This window comes from Haliotis cracherodii, unplaced genomic scaffold (assembly GCF_022045235.1).
Source record: "Haliotis cracherodii isolate W230 unplaced genomic scaffold, xgHalCrac1.p SCAF_22, whole genome shotgun sequence".
Taxonomy (NCBI): Eukaryota; Metazoa; Mollusca; class Gastropoda; order Lepetellida; family Haliotidae; genus Haliotis; species Haliotis cracherodii.
The window spans coordinates 12,665,780-12,691,418 of NW_027266278.1; the positions used below are offsets into that span (position 1 = coordinate 12,665,780).

General features: G+C 38.9%; 2 protein-coding genes across 5 annotated transcripts in view; both read left to right on the plus strand.

The window, feature by feature from the left end:
• The window catches only part of LOC139471492 (high affinity cGMP-specific 3',5'-cyclic phosphodiesterase 9A-like), a 90,355-nt gene extending 75,459 nt beyond the window's left edge, over window positions 1–14,896 (plus strand). For 3 of the 4 annotated variants that reach the window (XM_071253846.1, XM_071253848.1, XM_071253847.1), the window contains exons 6-13: window positions 281–422; window positions 981–1,076; window positions 1,348–1,470; window positions 1,935–2,095; window positions 3,631–3,733; window positions 7,897–8,001; window positions 9,045–9,191; window positions 10,992–14,896. In XM_071253846.1, the coding sequence (XP_071109947.1) occupies window positions 281–422; window positions 981–1,076; window positions 1,348–1,470; window positions 1,935–2,095; window positions 3,631–3,733; window positions 7,897–8,001; window positions 9,045–9,191; window positions 10,992–11,150 (1,036 nt within the window). In that variant the 3' untranslated portion in view covers window positions 11,151–14,896. Of the gene's footprint in view, window positions 1–280; window positions 423–980; window positions 1,077–1,347; window positions 1,471–1,934; window positions 2,096–3,630; window positions 3,734–4,407; window positions 5,093–7,896; window positions 8,002–9,044; window positions 9,192–10,991 lie in introns of those variants that run through there. The other variant, XM_071253849.1, reaches the window with a different exon arrangement.
• Window positions 14,897–21,686: 6,790 nt separating this feature from the next.
• On the plus strand, window positions 21,687–24,522 carry LOC139471173 (C-type lectin lectoxin-Lio3-like). Its single transcript, XM_071253448.1, has 3 exons — window positions 21,687–21,918; window positions 23,836–24,012; window positions 24,263–24,522. The coding sequence occupies exons 1-3, from the start codon at window positions 21,687–21,689 to the stop codon at window positions 24,520–24,522; spliced, it is 669 nt and encodes a 222-aa protein (XP_071109549.1).
• The last annotated feature ends 1,117 nt before the right edge of the window (window positions 24,523–25,639 follow it).

A 25,639-nucleotide genomic window follows, 5' to 3' on the forward strand; every position in this document is an offset into this window, starting at 1 on the left:
ATAGACATAGTGTGTTTGAGTGTTGAGCTACTTTACCTGTTGGTTTGATGGTACTTGATTGAATATAGGACCAAATATAGAGCTGAGACGCAATGGGAATTTGGGAATTTGACGACAACCCTTTTCAAAGACTTAATGCTAGCTCTTGAAATTCCTGGATAAAAGAATGGGAAAATAATATGTTTTTGAAGACTGTTATTCTATCGGCTGCAAGATGATGACAAACAATAACTAAGATGTTAGAAAATCACTAAAACATCTGACTGTGTGTTGTTGGCAGTCAAGTCCAGATGACAGATGAAGTGCGGGACTATTTACGGAAGCCTACGTTCGACAACTGGCAGTGGGACGACTCTGAAATGCTCATTCTTCTCCGGCAAATGTACATAGATCTCGGCTTTGTCACAAAGTTCAATATCGAAGTAAGTCACTACTATTGCTTCCGACTTCAGTATTAAACCACATTCAGCCCACTGCTCATGATGTTACACAATGTAATGGTATGTTACACAATGTAATGGTATGTTACACAATGCAATGGTATGTTACACAATGCAATGGTATGTTACACAATGTAATGGTATGTTACACAATGCAATGGTATGTTACACAATGTAATGGTATGTTACACAATGTTAAGGTATGTTACACAATGTAAAGGTATGTTACACAATGTAACGGTATGTTGTAATGGTATCATGATGTTACATATTGTAGGTTCCTGCATGTTACATGATGTGATGTTACAGGTGCATGAAACATATGATGTTACATGATGTGATGTTACAGGTGCATGTAACATAAGATGTTACATGATGTGATGTTACAGGTGCATGTAACATATGATGTTACGTGATGTGATGTTACAGGTGCATGTTACATGATGTGATGTAACAGGTGCTATTACATGATGTGATGTAACAGGTGCATGTGATGTGATGTTACAGGTGCATGTTACATTGCACTGATGTCTGTTACAGATGCCGGTGTTACATCAGTGGTTGTATGAGATCTACAAGAACTACAATCAAGTGCCTTTCCATAACTTCAAACATTGTTTCATGGTTGCACAAATGGTAAGTCCATGCTAGTAGGGGGGTGGTGGGGTAGCCTAGTGGTAAAAGCGGTTGCTTGTCACGCTGAAGATCTGAGTTCAATTCCCCACATGGGTAAATTGTGTGAAGGCCATTGTGCCCCCCTGCCACGATGTTGCTGCAATATTGCTGAAATTGGTGTAACGGTACACACTTATTCCCATACTGACAGCTGCACAGTTTTAGGCATATCAACTGACATATTCCAAGTTTCAGACGAGTGTTTGGCCTGACGCACGGTCCTATGTTTCAGATGTATGGCCTCACGTGGCTCATCGATTTGCCGTCCATGTTAGACGATGTCGACATACTCACTCTCATCACATCCGCCATCTGTCACGACCTTGACCACCCGGGGTATAACAATGCATATCAGGTAGGTGAAAAACTGCCTTGCATATTTAGCTGGAGCAATGAGATATAGTAGCATCACATGAAATATGCCCTGTATCTGGTAATTAAGTACCTGCTATGAGTCAGTCATATACACTAAAGTTCATCAACATGATAATTTGTTTGGTTGGAGATTTATAACGAATGAATCAGTGCTGGAACACCAAGGAAATGTTCATTTTAATCAATCGCAAAATCTGACAAAATCACTTCACATGGAGTTGAAGGGTGTGTTTTTTCCCGTAGAGATCAAATTTTGAAATTTTGTTTTCTTATGTATCTATATTACCTTAAGGATTTTAGTTTCAAATAACATGCTTTACATTCAGGGGAGTAAACGAGCTCTGTTTGAAGGTGTTGAGCTGTAAATATGGCCACATAAAAGTGTATTGGATAGATTTAGCAACAAATCATGCTCTTTCATGATCAGTGATGTTTTGTTTGCAGATAAATGCTCGCACGGAGCTGGCGCTGCGGTATAATGACATCTCTCCCCTAGAGAACCACCATTGTGCAGAGGCATTTAAAATACTGGAGAAGAAGCAGTGTAACATCCTACGTAATCTTCCCCGGGATGAGTACCGCCGGGTTCGGGAGGGCATGATTAAGTACGTATAGCCACAGTTGTCTCCGGGGGCACGGGGGGCCAAGTCGTGTAAGGCGCCGTGATTCAATGTGCAGAGTTGCGGCCCTTGGGCACGCCAGAAACCTATGATTGTGGGTTCGAATCCCGGTTCGCCCTGATTATGTTTCTAGGTTTGTCAGCACCATACCAGTGCTCGTGGGTTTCACCGAAGTGGTAAACGTCTTAGACCTGCATCACTTCGGGCTTTCCTCCCACATTAAGCTGACACGCCGTGGTATAACTGGAATACTGTTAAAAGCGGTGTTAAACCCAACTCACTCACTCACTCACAGTTGTCTCCCTTGTCATGCACCTCGTAAAGACAGAAGATTTTTTTATTCGTCTAGGACTGATACTGAATGACTGATGCATGGTTGGAATAAAATGCCAACTTTATAGACTTGTAGTGTGACCATGGAGCTCTAGATCATTTTTGTCATTAGACAATATATCACGTGACTCATTGAACCATGGGTCCGGGTAGTCCTATGGGTGCCCGAGTCCTACTCAGTAGCCAACCTACCCAAGTATCTGACTTACCCGTCCCAGCCCTAATGTATGTATGTAACATACTCTAAACTGCAAACTAACCCATACAGTGAACTGATAATTGATCGACAACCCAAATACTTCTAATTAGTAAGTGTTGAGCTAATTGGAGATGTCGCTCAATGTATTCGTGTCACTGACAATTTGCTTAACTCATTCAGTGACGAATCAACACAATACGCGGAGATGATTCAACCTTGTTAAACTTGTTTTACTTGTTTTATGTCTATCTTTCCCGTCCTTGGATAAAGCTTGTCTGGTACATTAATATTAATCATATACATTCTGCAATTATTGTGTTTTGTTTCGTCCACGTTTCCAAGAGAAAACCTACATAACAATCAACATATGTAACAAGCTGATTTCTCCAGGTGCTTTGCAGTTTGTGATATCCTGTCCCACTGTATACAGTCAAGTCCCGTTAATCCGACATGGTTGGTTGCATATGATTATGTAGGATTAACGAGTATATCGGGTAAACGAAATTAAGAATAAATGTTCGTGATCGAAAATCGGACAACTACATGATAGATAACTATACAAACACTAACTGTTCATTAATTGTTTATTGTTCAGCAAGTTTATCTACCAGCCGACTTGTCTCGCATCAAAACACGGGCTGTGTATTCACGGGCAGATGACCATGGAGTACGCTGATCACTGTGTCGGATTAACGAGACTGATTAATGAGTAATTTCAGTAATTCTTTATAAATTAGGTGTGTCGGAGACTGTCGGATTACCGGGTCTAAATAGCACTGATTAAATCATTTGATTCCCATCATTTGGGTCGGATAAAGTCGATTGTTGGATTAACGACTGTCAGATAAACGAGACTTGACTGTATTTATGTTTTTGACATTTCAGATTTAAACAAGACAGTGAAATACATGTTTAAGTAATCCTAATTTGTTTTTCTTTGTTGTGAATGAAGAATGTTTCCGGTTCAAATGAACATTTCATGTTTCAGGTGTATATTAGCAACAGACATGGCAAAACACAATGAGATTCTACACTCATTCAAATCGATCGTATCTACGTTTGACTTTACCGACAAAGAACATAGATCTGTGGTATGTATGAAACAAAAAATAATGTTTTTAAATAAATCAAAAATATAAAAACATAATGTGTAAACATTTTTAGTTGGAGTTTTTAGTTTTTGTATTAATCATCTTTGTTTGAAACGCGATGTTTTTCTTATTTTCTTAAAAAAGGGTTAAATGAAACTAAAAGGGGTAAGTTTCTCTCGATATTTGTTTTTGGAAAGTACACAGTGCTTTGTGATCAGTGCAGTACCAGATTTTAAGAATTATTCAATCTCCTCTAATACTTTCTTGAAAGAATGTTTTGTGACTTAATAAATTACATGCTGTTGCCATGGTTATACTGACCTTGTATTCTCAGGCTATGTTGATGAAGAAGATGCCCTGATTGTTTATATGCAGACCAACAATATATCTTCACATATATCTTCACCACAGCAGCTATTATTGCTGTGGCTAAAAACTGGCTCCTCAGACAGGGGTCCATATACACAAAAAATCTTAAGAAAACATTTTTTTCTGTATATTAATTTTAAAATATTTTACATTTCCCTCAACTCTTCATTTCCAACTTGGCCAAATACAAAGAGAAATTTGCCACTGAAGTTATTACCTGCCTGAGTGTCACTGTTTTTTGGCCTAATCAAATGAATTTTAAGACAAATAATGTTTTGTATACTTTTCCCAAATGCTACTCTCAGCTGATGATGATACTGATGAAAGTATCGGATATTTCTAACGAAGCTCGGCCGCTAGATGTCGCTGCACCGTGGGTGGATTGTTTACTGCAAGAATTCTTTAATCAGGTTTGCAGACCGTGATGGACCCGATGTTTCTGTTTTGTCAACTTTCAGCTTCCACCGTGGTGCCTGCTGGTTTCTGATTATTTCCATGCATGACTTTTGTATCCATCTGCATAGGGGCTTGTGATAGCAGAAATAATTGTCAAGTGGAACCTTTTGACATAAGAATATTATTTTGTGGTATTTATTTTAGTGATAACTGAGCACATAATTTCATAAAATATCTCCAAAATTTTCATGATCCCTAACTTTCATTGTTCAGCATAGCTGGAATAATGCTGATTGTGGTGAAAAAAAATCACCCACTCTAAGACTTTTTCCAAATTCTTTTTCCTGAAATGAAATTTGTGGAAAAGTAAGCTGTCAAGCACCCTGTGCAGAATTTTGATGGTGTCTTTTTCTGTATTCACGATGTAGTTACATGTGTTAAGATGTGAAATATTGTTTTGTCATTTAGTACATCTAACATTTCCTGGTACAGGATTTGGCCTTTTTGTTATGGTAAAACAGGTTAAGGGAGCATTGCCTCCTATACCCTAAGTTCCCAATCATTGATGACCCGTGAAGATCCGGGGTAGAAAAGGTCTTCAGAAACCATGCTTGCCGTAAAAGGCGACTATGCTTTTCATAAAAGGCGACTACGGGATCGGTTGGTCAGACTCGTTGACTTGGTTCATGCATGTCATCTGTCCCAATTGCATGGATCGATGCTCATGAGACCCATGAAGATCCGGGATAGAATGGATCTTCAGCAACCCATGCTTGCCGTAAAAGGTGACTATGCTTGTCGTAAAAGGCGACTAACAGGATCGGGTGGTCAGGCTCGCTGACTTGGTTGATGTAGGTCATCGATCCCAATTGCGTGGATCGATGCTCGTGATATCAATCACTGGATTGTCTGGTCCAGACTCGATTATTTACAGACCGCCGTCATATTGCTGGAATATTGCTGAGTGCGGCATTAAACATCCAACCAACCAACCAACCAACCGATGCTCATGATATTAATCACTGGATTGTCTGGTCGAGACTCGATTATTTACAGACTGCCGTCATATATCTGGAATATTGCTGAGTGCGGCGTTAAACAACAAACAACAAACCAGCCCAATCATTGACAGATTCTGACTCTCTTCCTCATAGGTCTTTTAAGAGATTCTGAATTTATTTCAAGAATTGAGATTACATTGGTATGTTTGTTTGTTGTCTAACTCTGCATACAGCAATTTTCCAGCTATATAACAGCAGTCTGGAAATAATTAAATATGGACCAAACAATCCAGTGACTGACATCATGAGCATCGATCTATGCAATTGAGATATGATGACATGCATCCACCAAGTCAGAGTCTGACCGCCTGATGCTGTTAGTCATCTCTTACAACAGACATGGGTTGCTGAAGACCTATTCTAATCTGCACCTTAAAAAGGGGCCTAGAGTTAGAGGTCATGATAGTTGTGAAGATTAAAACAACATCAAAACACTTTTGTAATTGTAAATAGGGTTTAAATTTTCTTTCAAAAGTTTAACATTACATAACAATCTTAAAATATTGCCGGGTGTAAAATAGACGTTAACTGTTTATCATTAAAGTTGAGAAAAATCAATCAACCGACTAGTCCTAGTACCAAATGTCCAAATTAAATATTTCAACATTATGACATAATAATTGACCTCATTCAAAAAACATTTACATTTGTAAATATTAATTTTTCACTTTTGAAATTTAATAATATGTCTGTAATACATATAGAAATATTCATGTTCTGTTTCAAATTACATTAAGTTAATCATTAAGGTTGACATGTGGTTAAAAATTGAAAAGACGAAGACAGAAATAAGTAATAAATGTGTTTAGGCCAAGTGCTTTCCTTTCTCTGTGGAATGTTCAGGGACCGTGACAGACAATTAAAGGCCAGGGGAGAGGTGGACTGTATTACAATTGAAGGTCTATCAGTGAGTGAGTGAGTGTGGTTTTACGCCGCTTTTAGCAATATTCCAGCAATATCACGGCAGGGGACACCAGAAATGGGCTTCACACATTGTACCCATGTCGGGTCTTCGGCGTGACGAGCAAACACTTTAACCACTAGGCTACCCGACCGCCCCTAAAGGTCTATCAGACAAAACTGATTACTTGTTATAAGACACAATTATTCAAAGGAACATTATTTATTAAGTGTTTATTCGTAGTGAGAACATAATACAGGATTTCCTCACATGACTTCTTTGTTAGTGCCGACCAATTTAATTTCTTGTTTTATGAACTTTCATTGTCAGTATGATGAAAATTAAAAACTTTATTCATTAAAGGATATTTTCTGAAACAGCATTTAAACTTTGTTTTACTTTCAAATTTAAGAGTAGGTTTGTGAGTAAAATAAGAATTTAGATTTGTGTGGCCTTGTTTTTCTTTTTCAATTCTATTTTACAGTACAGCATGCTAGTTATTCCCATGTGTTCAGTAGTGTTCTCTCATTTCTATTGTATGCATGCACTGAATGTATTTCTACATCTGTTGTTTTACATTTGCAAAAAAGGGCCATTAAATTTTGAGTTCAAGAACTTTTTTGAGGTTGTATAAGAGTAGGTTGGTTTTTTGCAGAATTGCAGTAATATGACTGGGAGTCTGGGACACAAAGAATTGGCTTCACAAATTGTGCCAGTACAACTTTGCAGGTTCTACCGGGTACCCATCTGCAGCTTAGTAAACTGACATTGTTTACCTGTTAAAGGTCATCACATGATAGTTGAATCAAACCCAGGTCCTTCCCATTCTAGACCGCTTCCGTTGTCTAGTGGTAGAGCGACCGCCCGGAGAGCAGAAGGTTCGGGGTTCGATCCCCAACCGCGTCATACCAAAAGACGTTAAAAGATGGAACTTGTTGTTACCCTGTCTGGTACTCGGCATTAAGGGGCTAAAACAAGGACTGGTCGGCTCGGAGTCAGTATACTGTGTCTGAGTGGGGTATTCATGTTAAACTGAGGCATGGTATCTCAGTGAGATAGCACTATAAATCGGCATCAGTCCGGATTAGTACAAGCAGCCACACAAACACACACACATACATGCACGTCGCTATATAAGTGCAATAATCTTGGACGCGACGTTAAACCCCTTTTCACCTCACCTTCCCATTCTACAGCATTGTAGATTGACATACTTAAGTATTGTCGACTGTGAAAATTCTCTCTTGCTCCTCAATTAACAGAAAAAAAGTACAGACATACAGTAGTGTTTTTCATACTTGAGTAAAGAGAACTTTGAACTCAAGAATTAATGGCTCTTTGGGCAATATTGGTGTCCGTATGTTTCCATTTTATGTGTGTTCTGTTTTCACTTTTGAGTTTTATTTATTTTTCTGTTTTTTGTCCTTACCTCTCAGCTGTTGATGATTTTAATAAAAGTGGCTGACATTTCCAATGAAGTAAGACCCATGGAAGTTGCCGAACCATGGTTGGATTGTTTGTTACAAGAATTTTTCAATCAGGTAAATTCAGTAATCTTAAGACTTTAAAATGATTTATATTATGCTCTATTAATTATCAATTTCATAGAGAAGATAGATTTGTGTACAAAAATATATGATTCAGAATATATAAATTGATTCTTTTTCTTTATTCCCTCAGCAAATGTTAAGGACGCGGTTCAAAAGTGTGGTGTCGGATAAGGAACCTGTTAATTCTTAGTGTATTTAGACCCCCCTCCCAAAAGAATTTTGTTATTCATTTTTGAAAATCTAGCACAACAAAAGTTGTGAATCAACAAAGGTGTTTGATCTGGCACAAGTTTACTTGTATTTCTTATTGTTTCACCTGTGATGGTGATGCTGTTAGTTCCCAGACCGCCTCCGTGGTCTAGTGGTGGAGCATCCACCCAGAGCGGAAAGTCCGAAGGTCTGCGACATGCTACCTCAGCAAGCTAACTCTATAATTTGGGGGGCATGGATGGCCCAGTCATCTAGAAATCTGTGGTTGTGGGTTCGAATCCCGGGTCGCCCCGATTATGTTTCTAGGTTTGGCAGCACCATACGATTCATCGAAGTGGTAAACGTCTGAGATCTGCAAAACTTAAGGCTTTCCTCCCACATTAAGCTGACACGCCGCGATATAACTGGAATACTGTTAAAAGCGGCATTAAACCCAACTCACTCACTATAATATCGGCATTTGTCCGAACTAGTAAAAGCACACACACACACACACACACACACACACACACACACACACACACACACGTGTATGCACTTAGCTATTAAAGTGCAATAATCTTAGATGCGACATCAAACCCCATGTCACATAATCTAACCCGTTATTTCCCAAGTAAATATGTAATTGGAGCTGTCATTTATTGACTTGAACAGTAAAAAAACAGGAATCTCTGACAGAATTTACAATTTAATCTGACATCCAACTTTTGAGATGCTCTCTTGTGGTCCTGAAAGTAAGGTGAGTTTTATTCTGATTGGTGAAACCTATGAAAATGAGTCAATATTCTTGTTCTTGTTTTCATGGTTGAAATGGATTCTTTCAGAGTGACCTTGAGAAGTTAGAGGGTTTACCTGTTGCACCGTTCATGGACCGTGACAAGGTCACAAAGCCATCGTCTCAAGTTGGTTTTATCAAGTTTGTGTTGCTGCCATTGTTTGAAGCTCTTGGGAGCCTCTTCCCCAAAGTGGAGGTAACCGTTTTTTTATTTACAAAACGTTTAGGGTCAGTTTTTGTTCATGGTGAATATTTGACAAGGAAGGAAAATAGTGATCTTGTTTTTCTCAACACATAGCCTATGCAATTTATGATCATTTGGCTACAATACCAACTATTTAATACCGTATTCGACGTAATAAGCGCCCAGGTAGCTCTCAAAATTAGAAATAGGGGGCTCTTATTAGAATATTATTTTGGTGACAAAAACAGAGTTGAAAGATGAATTTCGTGGTAAATGCTGACGGCCTGAACTGTTTATGTACAACAGATATATTTTTCTAGAATTTAATTGCCCATAATTAAGGGTGCATATGACGCACGAGTGCGTATTGTACGCGAGTAAATAAGTCTTGTTTACATTGATCAATCTTGAAGGGGTGCTAATTGGGATTGTTCACTAGCCAATATATTAGCAAATGTTGCCGTGGGCGCTTATAAGAGCGGGGCGCTTATTACGTCGAATACGGTATTTCAATTATTTTTTTGGCTGGGGTTGGGGAGGGAAGGAAGGAAAAAGGATGTTTGTTTTTCGGTCACTGCTTGGAGACTTACAAGTTTTTATTTGAAATGTTGAACGAAACATTTTTTTCATTGGGATGTCATGCAAACAACAAACCTGAGGCTTCAATTCTTATTCCCAGTCTTTTCTGCAATAAGTTTATTTTTCCAAGAAATCCCAGCCCACCTTCCATGTTCCACCATGACTTTGGAAGTTCCTTGATTCTGATTGGTCAGTCAGAGGTTTGAAATCAACATATCCACCTCTGATTGAAACAGTTCAAAGTACTTCTGTCTTTATCATTATCAGTAGGCATTTTGAAATAATGACATGTCTCATTGTTGCTTACAAAGAGTTGTAGTTCCAACAAAATTCAAAGGATGTGTGGCAATATGTATTTGTACAGAAAATACGATAGAATTGACCAGGACAGTGTATGTCAAATCTTAAGGAAAATTTTGAATGTTAATTCAATTTAACATTGTCAGATCTACAGATGTTATAGCTCTTCATTGAAAACACAGTATGCTTTTCTTCTAAGTCACCCCTTGGGGCTTTCCTCCCACATCAAGGTGACACACCGTGATATAACTGGAATAGTTTTTAAGGTGGTGTTGAATCCATCTCACTCACTCCTAACTCACTTATCCATTGGTTTAAATTAAAGCCAGTTCTTGATCCTGCCTGGTACTGGTTCAATCTCATTAAAATTAGACCTTAGTTCTCACTCCTGCTAAACAAAGATCTCAAGAAATCCCAATAGGGGTCACGTCAGAACAACCTTTCATCCAACCAATGAGAGCGTCGCTTCCCAGATCATGAAAGTGACAGTCGGAATGTGATTTCTAATCATACAACCTCGAAAACTTTAACACGGGGTATTCCGAACGATAGTTACAGGTTTAACGACTGAATTCATACAATCTGGACCATCTATTAGCCATTCCAGAATGTTCTTTTGTTTAGGTTTCAAATTTGTAATCGAGAATTAGTCAAAATATGTTTCGAAGCATAGACACTAATTTGAAATAAGTGCCGTAAAGCACGAGAAAGCTGCCTTCTGGTCGGTCAAAGTTCACGCAAAGTCGGTCTGACGTGACCCGTAATGGGATGTCCTCAGGTCTTTGTTTAGCGGTATCGAGAACCAATGTCTGATTTTAATGAGATTGGGTATTGGTTTCAAAATACAGCTTAAGGTGACAACCAACCTCACTCTATGATTATCACTTTGCTTAGGTTTCATCCTTTTGAAAATTGTTGTCAATACACTTGCAGCCCGAAATCATTGAGCCAGTACGGAAAGCCCTGGAGTACTACACAGACATGCAGAAAGCCTTGGAAGAAGAAAAGAAGAAGAAGGAAGGCACACATGGACTCACAAAACAAAATGGCATCACACCTGCTCAAGTCAGTAAAGGGAAGGTGCAAACATAGTACAAGCTGGAAATAGGACCAACCACTCAAGACCGGAAGCAGATGGTAGAGGAAGGGAGGTAACTCCCATTTCAATAATTCAAGGGACATAACTCCACACTTCTGAGGTGCTGCATATATTGGACCCAGTGTTGAAATGGAAATGATTCCAGGCATTGAAGAATTGTAATGGGAGGAACCAGACTGTTTCCTTCCTACGAGGTTTCTAAGATTGCCAAGTGGCCATTTTAGTGATCCGACTTTAAGAAAAGATTGTGCTGGGTGCAATTCTCAGATTTCGACCATATCAAGACTTCCAACGAAAAACATTCTGAGGATGAAAAATAGCTCCTTTGTTGATTAGGTTAAAGTTCAAATGAGTTATTTTTGACACTTGAGTTAAGGTCCCTGATAGACCAAGGTATATATATATATATATGTTTTACAGATCCTAAAGATCTATCTTGTTATGAATATCAAAACTGGTGCAAACTGTTGAAAGTGTTTTGAGATCAGTTTGATGATGTCTCTGTGCTGAAAACAGAAAATTCTTCTGTAGGATTTGGACAGCAACTTCTGGACGATTCTGACTGCAAACATGCCTACTTCTGTTGAAATGTGGAGTCAATATCAAGAAGTACAACAGGGTTATGTTCTAATCTGTGTTCACAGGGGACTAAAGCTGCCATGGGTTGATTCAGTGTGTCCACCTTCACATGACGGCGTGTGATAGTGACAAGTTTGTGATAGAAATTGTCATACATATATATGTGCATGTTTCCTGGAAACAAGTTCTGATTCATCGTTAATGATAATTGCTTCGGTGAAGCAAAGTTAGTGTTATCATTCAACAAAGATTCAGAGTGACACTCTGGCATTTTAAAGTTTCTTCTTCTCCATATTCAGGGATTTTGGTTACTGTGACAATGAATTTTGTATATTTTATCATTTGGAAAGGTACCTCATAGTCTCATGTTATTTTTCTTTACAATAAACTATGATATTAGCGTGGAAATAAAAGTGGAGTTAATCGTAATGCATGTCGAACAAACCAAGAAGCAGCCCTTGAAGTAATCAGTCTAAATAAATACCTTGCAAATTTAGAATAGCAGTCCTCATGAACATGAAGCACTCCGGCAGATTGACTGCCACGAAAATTATTGGTATATTTTTAGAATTTAGTTTGAGAAAATTACAAAATAATTACCAAATTTTGTTTCGCATCGATTAGTTTCTGTTTGTTGACAACTATATTTTGGTGCTTTTACAGAAAATTAACATCGATACAAACATTTTCTTAAATTATGTTTCCTTCTGCTGTTTGATTCAGAGAAAGAAATTAATGTGATGTAGCCTTATAAGATGAAATTGGCAAGATGTTTCTTTTTGCACTTGGTTTGCTTAACAAATCGTAAGGACGAAACACAAACTAAAATTTCTTCTTTTTTGGATTGGGCATCTAGAAAAATAATTATAAAATAAATGAAAAGCTGTATATTAATTATACTAGAGGTTACCTTCCTGTCTGCATTGACCAACTTTAATGGATTATTTTTTCATATTCCAAAACATATTTACAGACAAGGTGAAAAGGCACATTTCATTTTGTGAGGTATTTGAGGCTGTGGATCCATAGATTAGGTATTTGAAAACAATCTGCCCATGTAATAACCACATCCAGAATATAGTATTTGCAAAGCATTCTGCAATGCATGGTGAAAAATATTAAGTTTTGGTATCTAAAACATCATTTTCCGCAATATTTTTAACCTGTCAACACTAGGATATATCCGTTCGATCAACTATGATATTAGAACGTACCTTCTCATATTGAGCAATTTTGTTTTGTTCCTTTTCGTTTTCTATGTTACATTTCATTTATTATTTTATTGTTAGTTTAGTTTAGTTTACAATCAGTTTGAGGAATTGACATCAGCTTCCTTTTATTTAGGAGTTGAAACAAGACTGCCAATACATTTTTTTACCATCAAAGTAACATTAGATTCATGTTTATGTAAATGTTTCATTGCCCTGATCTGTTCAGTGGCAACTGTTCCCAACCAAAAATTATCATGTGATTGTTTCATTATTTTATTTCTTTTGATCTTTATAGTTAATATTCCATGCTTAATTTCTGCAGTATCGGTAATATAAATCAAGAATCATTTTATGCAATTTTACTACTCATGTAATTTTACTATTAGAATTAAGTGTCGAAAGTCTCTTTTAGAAGCATCAAAAATTGTTTTACTCTATCTTAGAAATGACACATTTTTAATGGCAATGTTTATAATTTATTTCCTCTCTTGGAAGTACATTTTTACTCTTTAGTTTATATTCTTTTAATCTAAATGTTATTGTAAAAATTCCAAACGTGCTGGTGTCTATTGAGCTACATGACAAATATTTACTTTAAAAAACTGCATCATGGTTCACATGTCAAATTTGTTCAAGAATTATTTTATTGGCTGATTTATTTAAGAATTCAATACTTTTATTCACATGAACAATTCATCTCCTTTGACCAAATAATTGATTTAAGACAACCATATTAAAATCAGATCCTTTACTCGGGTGTGATAGTCTCCAGAGGAGGTCATGTCAGGTGAACCTTCTGATCAGCCAGACAGCATCCAGGCTTCTAAGTTCTTGGTACGAGGGAAAGAAGCATCCAGGCTTCTAAGTTGTTGGTACGAGGGAGAGAGGCATCCAGGCTTCTAAGTTCTTGGAGGGGCGGTCGGGTAGCCTAGTGGTAAAGCGTTCGCTCGTCACGCTGAAGACCCGGGTTCGATTCCCGACATGGGTACAATGTGTGAAGCCCATTTCTGGTGCCCCCCCGCCGTGATATTGCTGGAATATTGCTAATAGCAGCGTAAAACTCACTCACTCACTCTAAGTTCTTGGTACGAGGGAGAGAAGCATCCAGGCTTCTAAGTTCTTGGTACGAGGGAGAGAAGCATCCAGGCTTCTAAGTTCTTGGTACGAGGGAGAGCCAGAGCATTCAGGCCAGAATATCTGAGTTCTGTATCTTGAAAACAAAAACGATAAAATTGGATGGTAATTAAAAAAGGCAGTGCCATATTATTGGTGTGGACATTGTATTCACCCTGCCATTTCTAAGTGCCATGGCATCTACCCTTATAAGGGAGTACCATCGCAGGGATATTTGTCATCTCTGTGAGTTTTTGTTTGTACAAATCAAAATTTCCAAAAGTGCATGCAGGCCGCTATGTTAGTGCAACAATATTGATTGGACGTTAAACCCCATTTCACTTCACATCATTTAGGTTGGGTGATCAAAGTTAAATAAAGGTTCATCTGACGCAACCTCTTATGGAGGCGTATTCAGATCTTCAAGCAGAGGAATTGTGTCAGAGTAAAATATCTGATTTTAATAGCATTGGATTTTATTAAGATACAGTCTGTTCTGTAAGTGCTATAAATGTTTTATGTGACAATGTCCAGACCTACTGGCGCCAGTGGAAAGCAAGTCTCTCATTTGATGGCTATGTTATTTTGAACTTGGGAGTCTTCCCAGTGTACGCAAGGGCTGCTATCTCTAAGATCATAGATTCATTTTTTGTACAAACAAGAAGAAATAGAATGAAAAACTAGATTGTCCTGGTTATGAAAGAATTTGGTGCATTGGACAAAGTATTTCAAGTGTATATGTGTGGAAGTGCGAACATGTGTAAAGTTTCTGTGACAACGGGTAAGTGTGATCCCACAGTTTGTCTGCCCAAACATTACCGTATTCGACGTAATAAGCGCCCATGGCGATATTTGCGTATATACTGGCTAGTGAACAATCCCAATTAGCACCCCTTTGGATTGATCAATGTACACAAGACTTATTTATTCGCGTATAATACACACTCGTGTGTCATATGCATCCTTAATTATAGGCAATTAAATTCTGGAAAAATATATATGTCGCATATAAACATTTCAGGCTGTCAGCATAAACCACAAAATTTATTTTTCAGCACTGTTTTTTCCACCGAAATAATATTCTAATAAGAGCCTCATGTTTCTAATTATGAGAGCGCCCTGGGCGCTTATTACGTCGAATACGGTATGTATTGTATAGTTCAGTGTACACGGGCACTGAGCCATTGTAAATTTTAATATCCTAAATATACATATCCATCTTTCAGCTGCTCTGAGGTTTCAAATTGTATTAATACCTTTTCTAGATTTGCTTTCAGTACGAGAACATATAATTTGTAGGATTGTGGAGAAGGTCTGATTAAAGATAGATATAAAATTTTAAATTGAACAAAAATAATTGGGTTGCACCTCCATTAAAAAATTAAGGCAGGTGAACCAAAATGTATCACAACTATATGGAGGGGTGTCAAATATGATGTAGTCCAAAGACCAGTCTCTGACCCCCATGTCCCTTTTAATATTAAAAAATGACCATTTCCTAAACATGATATGAAGTAAAAAAAATAATACAAAATTGTAAAGTCCTGGGAAGAAAAATATGTTGTGTTCCCAAAATTAGGCTCCTCTCTGAAAAGGTACTGAAAGGTTTGAGAGAAAAAAGTTAAATTGGTCTCAGAACAAAAATGCTGGCAACACTTCACCTCCCCAGAACAAAATGCCAGCAACCCTCCACCCCAAGAAAGAAATGGTCAATCTCAAAGTGAACAATCCCTACACAATGTTTTAATTTTCTTATTGAGATTTTTGTTATATCATCATTGTTCTTTCATATTGTTAAATATATATTTATTAGTTTCATCTGAAACATTTCCCATCATTTGAAACGCAGAACTAGACATCATTATTGAAAAGGACAAAAATGTAATACCTTTTTATATTTACAGACAGATTTTTGTACTGCTGATCTGATATATGTCAATAGAAGAGAACCTGGTTTATGATAGATTTTATCATCTACAAACTTCATTAACAAGAAAGAAATACAGACATGATGACTGATCATTCTTGTAAGGTCAGGGTGACCAGATTGGTGCATAGTGAAATAAATGGGAACTGTCAATAAGTATGTTTTTTTATGTGTTTGTGTGTGTGCAAGTTGGGGCTCACCTGCTCCTAGATGACCTGATTTTCACAAAAATGCATCATTTCTTGGTCCAGTTATTATTGCATCACACTTCCATGTGGTGTTCCTACACTGACACCAGACCACACATAACAGTGACGGATGCAGGACACGACCATGCTGTTGTTCCTACACTGACACCAGAACACACATAACAGTGAAGGATGCAGGACATGACCATGCTGATGTTCCTACACTGACACCAGAACACACATAACAGTGACAGATGCAGGACATGACCATGCTGATGTTCCTACACTGACACCAGAACACACATAACAGTGACAGATGCAGGACATGACCATGCTGATGTTCCTACACTGACACCAGAACACACATAACAGTGATGGATGCAGGACATGACCATGCTGTTGTTCCTACACCGACACCAGACCACACATAACAGAGAAGGATGCAGGCCACTTCAATGCTGTTTTTCCCTCACTGGCAGGGGTTTCGGGTGGCCCAGTCGTCTAAGGCGCAGCTATTCGCTGTGCAGAATTGCCTACCTTGGGCACGCCAGAAACCTATGATTGTGGGTTCGAATCCCGATTCGCCGCGATTATGTTTCTAGGTTTGTCAGCACCATACCCTTGCTCATAGGTTTCATCATAAACATCTGAGACCTGCATCACTTCGGGCTTTCCTCCCACATTAAGCTTACACGCAGTGATATAACTGGAATACTGTTAAGAGGGGTGTTAAACCCAACTCGCTCACTTTATACAATTACATCTCCACTGTCACTTTATCACGTCAAACATGAGTAACAGATAATTTCAGCACTGACAGACCCGTGACATCAGCTGTTTGAGAATATCAAAGAAGTTAGGCGATAAACAGGGATGTTTCAGATGCATCAGGCACTTTAAATCCTGCACATCAGTCATTTGCTTTGCCAATTAAAATATGTTTCAAATTTCCAGTGTCTAGTGAAGCAGACTGTTATCCCTGCTTGACAGCTGATATTGTATTAAGGACTGAGGCCAGAGTGTATCTGGCTGTGTTGCTGGTGTGCTTGGTGGGGACAAAATACAAAATGTTACTCCCTCATCACTTATGTTTTCTATAACAAATAATAGTTGACTTGCCTTTGCATGTGTTTGTGATGGACTCCACCGATCGGGCAGGGTGGGGTAGCCTAGTGGTTAAAACGTTCGCTCGTCACTCTGAATGAACGTGGTCGATTCCTCACATGGGTACAATGTGTGAGGCCCATTTCTGGTGTCCCCTGCCGTGATATTGCTTGAATATTGCTAAAAGAGACGTAAAACCTTACTCACTCACTCACTCACTCACTCATAAAAACTTGCTCGTGATTTAGTCAGAATCGTACATTCGAGTGAATATATAAGGGTTTTGTCCCATTTTAAAAATTATCATTCTTATTTACAAATTTAAATATAAAATGCAGCAAAGCGGATTTTGGTTATCCTGGCACAGTCAGGCTGGTTAGGCTCATCATCAGCTCAGGGCCCTTGCCCTCAAACCCTCCGAGAACTTTTCGGAGAATGTGCAGACTCCCCAACACTGCTTCCTTCTGCATTACACAGATTGTCAGAAGGGCTGTATTCCTGGTAGCAAACACGGGTACTCTCCCAATGTCAGTCAACAGATTGGGAGCTACCAAACCTATGGCACCGAGAACAACGGGGAGTCGGACAACTTGCTACTTGGGATGCAAGCGTGACATTTCGGAAGTGAGGCATGTTTGCCATGATATTTCCTGCATCTTGTCAATCAATCACATTAGTGTCAAAAGGGACAGAATATTCAATAATATAAATGATTTCATTGGATTTATCAAAAGGGACATGATCGGGTTTGTTTGCCTGCATAGGTCCGAGGCTGTATACGGGCCTATTCCAAAGAACATTGTATTTATCATTTTCCCTGACGCTCTCTTCATATTCTGGGTCATACTGAGTGCGGCGTTAAACAACAAGACAAAACTCAAACCCCGAAGGAGCGTCTATGTCTGATTCACAGAGTGTTCCAAGAAAATTAACGCGAGGGAACACAACAGCATAGCAAGGGAACATGAACATTATGGCGAGGAACGCGATAGCACACGAGACATCGCTATAAATATTATTTTCACCATGGCAGACACAAAGGTTCCATACAAAACGGAGTAATGAGGTTGTACCTGTGTTCTGTGACGATTTCTTTTACGCAAATCGAAACTCCCGATATGAGGTGGTAAAGAATGAAGCTGAATCGTTTTAGAGACCTCACATCTGATTGGCTATTAAGTACCCATGCATCCTTGGAGATGGCGAGAGTGGTGGTGTATCGGATTTCAACTAATATTTTCTCTTTGTGTGACGTTTGGGTACATGTGCTGGTACCTTTATAAAACAGGTTTGACAACCTTAAGGTACCAGCACATGCCCCCAACTGTGCCTTGACAGAATAAAGAAGTTGAAATCCATAGATCAACTCTGTCTTTATTGATTAAACAGTTTCAGTAACGCCACTTATAGGGTTTGCCTTTAAACCGAATAACCCACTCACAAACAGCATTTCACTTAGTATAAATACGTTATGAAGCTCTGTTGATTTGGTTGTGTTACTATTTTTTGTGTTTCATTTTTTTGTGTTTCATAGGCATCAACGCATCTTCGGGTTTAACGTCGCATGGCCCTGAGTGATCAAATGGTATCGGTGTTTCGAGAGAATGATCTCTTAGAGTGGGGAGGGACGAAGGACAAGCTTCATTCCTTGATTCATGGGGTGAAGTTCAACGTTCCAAATATCAGCTTTATCTTTAGGCCGAGCATTATTCCAACAGCTCAAGACCCTCGAAGATCCGGGGTAGAATAGGTCTTCAGCAACCCATGCTTGCCGTAAAAGGCGACTATGCTTGTCGTAAAAGGCGACCAACGGGATCGGGTGGTCAGGCTCGCTGACTTGGTTGATGCATGTCATCGATCCAAATTGCGTGGATCGATGTTCATGATGTAAATCACTGGAATGTTTGGTCCAGACTCGATTATTTACAGACCGCCGGCATCATATTGTTGGAATATTGCTGAATGCGGCGTAAAACAACAAACCAAACCAATAACAACCAACAGATCCATCCATGTTTGCAGTTTACAACTCTTCTGGTACTACCGAGCATGGGTTTTCTATGAAGATTTCAAAGACGGTCAAACGACTTAAAGGCTGTTTGATCAGGGTTACAACATTCAAGGCCTTAGTAACATTATATATTAGACACGTGGAAGACATTTCCAAAATTAGGTGACAAAAATTGTGTCCGATGACATTCCCTACTTTCACTTGTACCATATGTTCCCGTGTTTTTTAGTTGAACTGACTTGACTTTGCATGTGTTTGCAACGGGTCCACCTATGATACGCCTACCTTTTCCCGAACACCCAATATCATCAGTATGTGATAATAGATTCATAAACACATGCATACTATTTAGTCGGATTCGTACAGTGATAAACACACACACAAGAGACAGTAAGAAATGTGCATGCGAAGTGTTTGTTTGTTTGTTTGTTTGTTGTTTAACGGCGCACTCAGCAATATTCCAGCTACATGACGGCGGTCTGTAAAATAATCGAGTCTGGACCAGACAATCCAGTGATAGACATCATGAGCTTCGATCCACGCAATTGGGATCGATGACATGCATCAACCAAGTCAGCGAGCCTGACCACCCGATCCCGTTAGTCGCCTTTTACGACAAGCATAGTCGCCTTTGACGGCAAGCATGGGTTGCTAAAGACCTATTCTACCCCGGATCTTCACGGGTCGCATGCGAAGTGACCCAAATGAATGTCAATTAGTGATCTGGTCCAAATGGACACCCCTGTTGATGTGTTTGTTTGTTTGTTGTTTAACGCCGCACTCAGCATTATTCCAGCTGTATGACGGCGGTCTGTAAATAATCGAATCTGGACCAGACAATCCAGTGATATGTATTAACTTGAAGTTGTGGAAGATAAACAATTGATACAATACAGTTAATATAATTATCTTTAACATCTATTGGTATGACGCGGCTGGGGATCGAACAACCTACCTTCTGCTCTCTGGGCAGACGCACATTCCACGACACCACAGAGCCGGTACTTCCAGGTTAGGGGAAGATGGAAGTAGTAACAATGGACCCTGTTCTGTTCATTACAAACGTAACTGCATAATTCCCTGTCAAACGATGTCAGATGATCGGAACATCAAAGAGGACATTTTTCTTCCAGTTTGTTGAACATAGAGCTATATATCTCTATTCATCTATTTCATGGCGCAAATACTGATAGAAGTAATGATGAAAGGAACAGAATTCAAATGCCTTCATTGAAACTTGAAGAAAAGATGCTCTTTGTTCTTCTCGTCCTTTCGCCACTTTTTAACGTTTAGATATTCGTCTAATTATATATGTGTGTGTGGTAGTAGCAACAACGAAACCATAGCACCTTGTTCAAAGAACTATGACAGTGAATATTATTGTTGGGTTAGGCATATGGCAACGTAATGTTTTGTGATAACACTAGTCCTCCATCTGGTGTAGTCGACTTTATAGAATGTCACTCTATACACAGAATTACATGAATACATAATTGCTGATAACCGGTTTGTATGTTAAGGAAACATTGTGAAATACAGAGGGAAAATAAAAAATCTAGTTTCAACATGAGATTAATTCTGCTCACTGCAGACCAAACGGTTCTCCCTATTTGTCAGGCTGCAATGGGAATTCAAACGTCATCGGTAGATGCAGCTCTCTGTACGAAATCCTCAAACTACAAAATACAAAGAACTGTTTCAACTAAAGAATTTCAATCTGCAAATATATGAATTGATGAACACTATGGCACGAACGCAAACAAAAGCGACACATCCCTTTCCATAATCATATTACTCTTCCTCAATAGTTGTTCTTATGACGGGTGCGTTCGCTCGTCACGCCGAAGACCCGGGTTCGATTCCCGACATGGGTACAATGTGTGAAGCCCATTTCTGGTGTCCCCCACCGTGATATTGCTGGAATATTGCTAAAAGCGGCGTAAAGCCATACTCACTCACTCACTCTCTCTTATGACGGGTCCCACAAGTGGGGCAGGATACGCCCACCTGATATGTTCATTATTTGATAGTGATTCACAAAAACCTGCTTATGATGTTGTAGGCATCTGCAATGGTTGTCTCGCCTTTGATTACTATAAACCTCTAGAACCGGTGAAGCATTTATTTTGATACAATTGACTATGATCGAACAGTATCCATTGATGCATACTTGTTCTGTGCGTCAGAATGAAAGAACATATTTTTCCACAAATGTCTCTCATTTGCTTTTACAAAAAGAAAGTGATCCTAATTGGTATCCATAATTCCTTTTCATTTATACAAACGATCTGTGCGAGTCGCTGAGTTGTTTTGCTACACGAGAATGCTTAAAATACGACGACTGAAGTCGCTGAGACTCCATACCGCTTTCAGCCTTGAAGAGAAACACTTTGAAAATGGGGTTAACAATGGTCGTTGTGCTCCATGGGATGTTTCTGGCCTATCTACCACCCGGCGTCCCTGTCTCGTCAAGAGGGGACTGTGTGTATAGATGTTGCTATCAGAAGGACTGTTCCTCCCTTTTCTATGATGGTAGCACCAACCTGTGCCAGCTGTCTACTGAAGTGTACCTTGAACGCGACTTGACGAACACACCAACCAACATGCAGTACCTTGTATGGAGAAGAGGTATGTTCAAGACTTTCTTAGTTCTTCTTTAAGAAGACTACTTCTATTAAGGACATGTTCACAAGTTAAGGTTTCAAATTAAGAGAGGGGGTTCAAATATGGGCGGGTCAACTGCAGCTAATGATTTCTGCCCATACATAATATTATATTACTCATTTAGTAAATACTCAGTTCTGATTGTTAGCCCAGCAGTTTCAAATATCAAAAACGTATCTCTGACTAAATATGTCTATGGTTACCGAATTGCAAGTTTCATTTTTGTTTCATATCAAAATCCTTTCCATACACCAAAGAATACCTTCCAAACACAGAGTCGATTGTACGATCCCGACTCAATATGTGTTTATGAATTACTATTCGCGAATAGTCGAGAGTGTCTTGCCCCACCGATGGCACCCATTACAAACACATGCAAAGGCAAGTCAGTTGTTCATATGGTACTTGTACAATTCAAAATAGGGAATTGCCTCGGACATCATTATTGTCGCTGATGCGTCATATTAGGAAATGTCCTCCACATCTCCACCATTTTATAAAGCTTTACTGAGACTTTGAATGTTGTTGCCTTGATCAAACAACTTCTGAGCAGGAGCGTTGTGACATTCACCATAACGAACCACACCGTAGAAGCTGAAGTGGTTGTTTTGTTCCTTTCTTCTACAGGCGTTAATATTTCAAAAAAATTAAGAACTCACACTGTGAGTGTACATGTGCAGCGGGCCGTTGCTATGAAATCGTCCTCATGGTTATATCAGCACAAGTCTTTTTGTGATCTCCGGTTCCAGCGGGCCGTTGCAATGATGCGTCGTCATGGTTATATCAGCACAAGTCTTTTTGTGATCTCCGGTTCCAGCGGGCCTTTGCAATGATGCGTCGTCATGGTTATATCAGCACAAGTCTTTTTGTGATCTCCGGTTCTTATAACATTCTATGTAAGAGAAGATAATGAACAGTTGATCAGTTGTATTGAGGTACGCTGACAAATTGTAGTTTAATGAATGCAGGCAAACTCGCGACTTCCTTGCAGAAACTAAGCTGTATTTCATCAACAAATCTCTGAAATACAAAGGCGTGAAACCCTTGCAGAAGAAAAGATGTATGTGATATATTCATGACAGCTGATATGTATTGGAAAAATGTACGTAGTGTTTCTATATAACTGATTTCTTCTGTTGTTTATCTCCGCCAGAAAAGTTAAGAGCCCCTGTTTGATGTTTTTTTCATAAAGGGAGAATGATAGCATATGTTAAACTATCTGTTATATTATATTTATTGCAGACATTTACATACATTTGCAACCTTTGATGGAGAATATCACAATTTTCGTGCATTTGTGTGTATTTTTGTGAAAACTGACGATTGTAGGCAGGCACAATCTTGTCGTCTCTCAAGATATATTTGGAGCCGAGTCACTTTTGGTTTAAGGAGGAATAGGATTGAGCAGAATGGAACTTTTGTTGGTGTTACATATTGTGATATGATCCTTCATCCCACGTTTTCCAACAGAGTTTTGCTGATCCACCTTAGGTCGTCTGCTCGAGCCATGTTGCATGCCTAAGAAGGAATATTATATTCATTGGAATTCAGTGTCTTATCTGGTAGTAGTATTGTTATAGACAGTAGACTTCATTATAAGTGAAAGCCATTTGACTGAAGTGCTCGTACAATATCGAGTTGTGATGTTGTCCTTGACAGGTATTGATTCAGAGTGGTCGCGCTTAGTTGTGATTGTTTTAGTGAAACTTGATACCTTCGTTACCTTCCCGGTGTAGAGAACCCCCCTCCCCTCGTGACATAACTGGAATACTCTTCAAAGCGGCGTTAAGAAAAACCTAATTTCTAATCAATGCAAGTCTCCTTACCCCTTCTGTATGTAGGAGTTCATTTTTGTAATCATGACAGTACATTGTTCTTTAGATGACTGCGGCACTGGTTACACGTGGTACCGTAGTCTTGGCCTCTGCTACAAGATCTACACCTCCAGGAAAACCTGGTTCCAAGTCAACACTACATGCCATCAAGACGGCGGATACCCTATCAAAGTGGACAGTGCTGACATCAACGCACTTGTGAACAAGATATCTGATTCTTATTGTAAGTTGTAATGGGCCAAGCGCTCACCATCTTAACACATCATTCAAACACATATATCTCAAGTTCGTAAAGAAAATGAAGAAACTGTAGATCAATTGGTTTGACCATCGACTTCCCACTGGTTACAAAAGCAAATTACTATATTTATTATATGAATATAAAACAGCGAGTGTAAATGTATTTTTTACTTGTCTTTTCTCCTTTAGTTTCCAAGTTGTACATACAAATGTATCTACGTTTGTGTTTACAGCTGCTGCCAGAATATGGCTGGGTGGTTTTCAAGTAGAAAAGCTCAGTGGAATTTGGACATGGCCTGATGGAAGTGTAATCAATCCCGCCTTCTGGGACGAAACCCGTCATCAGCCAGACCAAGGTGAATCAGATCAGTGTATTCTGGTAGTAACAGGTTCTGGGACATCCAGGAGGTGGCATGATGCCACATGTACATGGGCCGATCTAATGTTCGTGTGTCAGCGTCCTCTGAAGGAAGAGCTTTACTGTTGGCAATAGGTGACAAGACGACTCATATGAAACAGATATGAACAAACTACAGTTGCATGCACAAGTGAAACCGGTTTGAATTTGTAAAATGTGTTTGCAATGATGAGTGTCTATTGTTTTGCAAGTAATGTTACAGTATATTCCTGTTTAGGTGTCAGTCAGTGCACCAGTTACACTGTACACAACAAGGTGCTCGATTATTGAAGAGGATATATATGAACATATGAACATTTGAAACACGATTTCTAAATTCTTTTAACATGGAGATTTGAAAAATCTTTCATTCTATAATCTTGTGTCGAATGTGTCGTGCAGGTCCAAGACGTTTACTGCTTTGTTCAATTCACTTCAATTCTTTATTGTATGAAAGGCCACAGGCCAATATACAATGAAGTTACTTAACATATTTTATAAAATACAAAGTCAAGGTAATAATTCACTTCGTAACAAAAAAGCATTATGTATGTACAAAGCCAGTTGCTGTTGTGTTATTGTGTTGTTGTGCTTTGTTGGAACAAAAATAGAGTTTGAAATAAATTGATGTTTGAGACTTTTACTTTTCTCTCATATTTTGCAAAGATTGCGTCTGGATTTGAGCTAAACCAATTTAGTCTTCATTATCTATATCCACATCAACGAAGCATAGCAACAGTCTTCTTAAGCTGATGTGCCCATCAGCCGCACACGCCAAACAAATTATCATTTAACTGTTAGGAGCGTGGGGTACTTTCCGAATAGTGGCTTTATACACATAAAGATCATTCTGTAAAGAGTGAGTTGACTTAGCATAATTTATAAATACTGCTGAGGTTATGAAGAAACTTCAGCCCACCAGCAGAAACACCGACCCAGTAAATATAAAACGTCAAGGCAAGAGAATTAAAAAAAAAGTGGTGAAAATTAAATGAATGGATTGTTGAAAATCTGTGGTGACACCAGAGTAGGTATGTCAGACATCAGACACCATTTGGGGCACTGAGAACTGTCCTCCGCATGTTTTACCATATAACATTTGGAAAGCTTTAAAAGGACCTTGAATGTTGTAACCCTGATCGAAGAACTTTTGAGCAAGAGCGACAAGATCAAAAGTTGTGAAATGTAGTCACCAAAGGATGTACGAAATCTT

Excerpts from the sequence above, each read along its gene's own strand:
- LOC139471173 (XM_071253448.1), top strand. The coding sequence starts at position 21,687 with ATGGGGTTAACAATGGTCGTTGTGCTCCATGGGATGTTTCTGGCCTAT. Across the intron at positions 21,919-23,835 it reads GTACCTTGTATGGAGAAGAG|ATGACTGCGGCACTGGTTAC; the intron begins GTATGTTCAAGA and ends ATTGTTCTTTAG. Across the intron at positions 24,013-24,262 it reads CAAGATATCTGATTCTTATT|CTGCTGCCAGAATATGGCTG; the intron begins GTAAGTTGTAAT and ends TTGTGTTTACAG.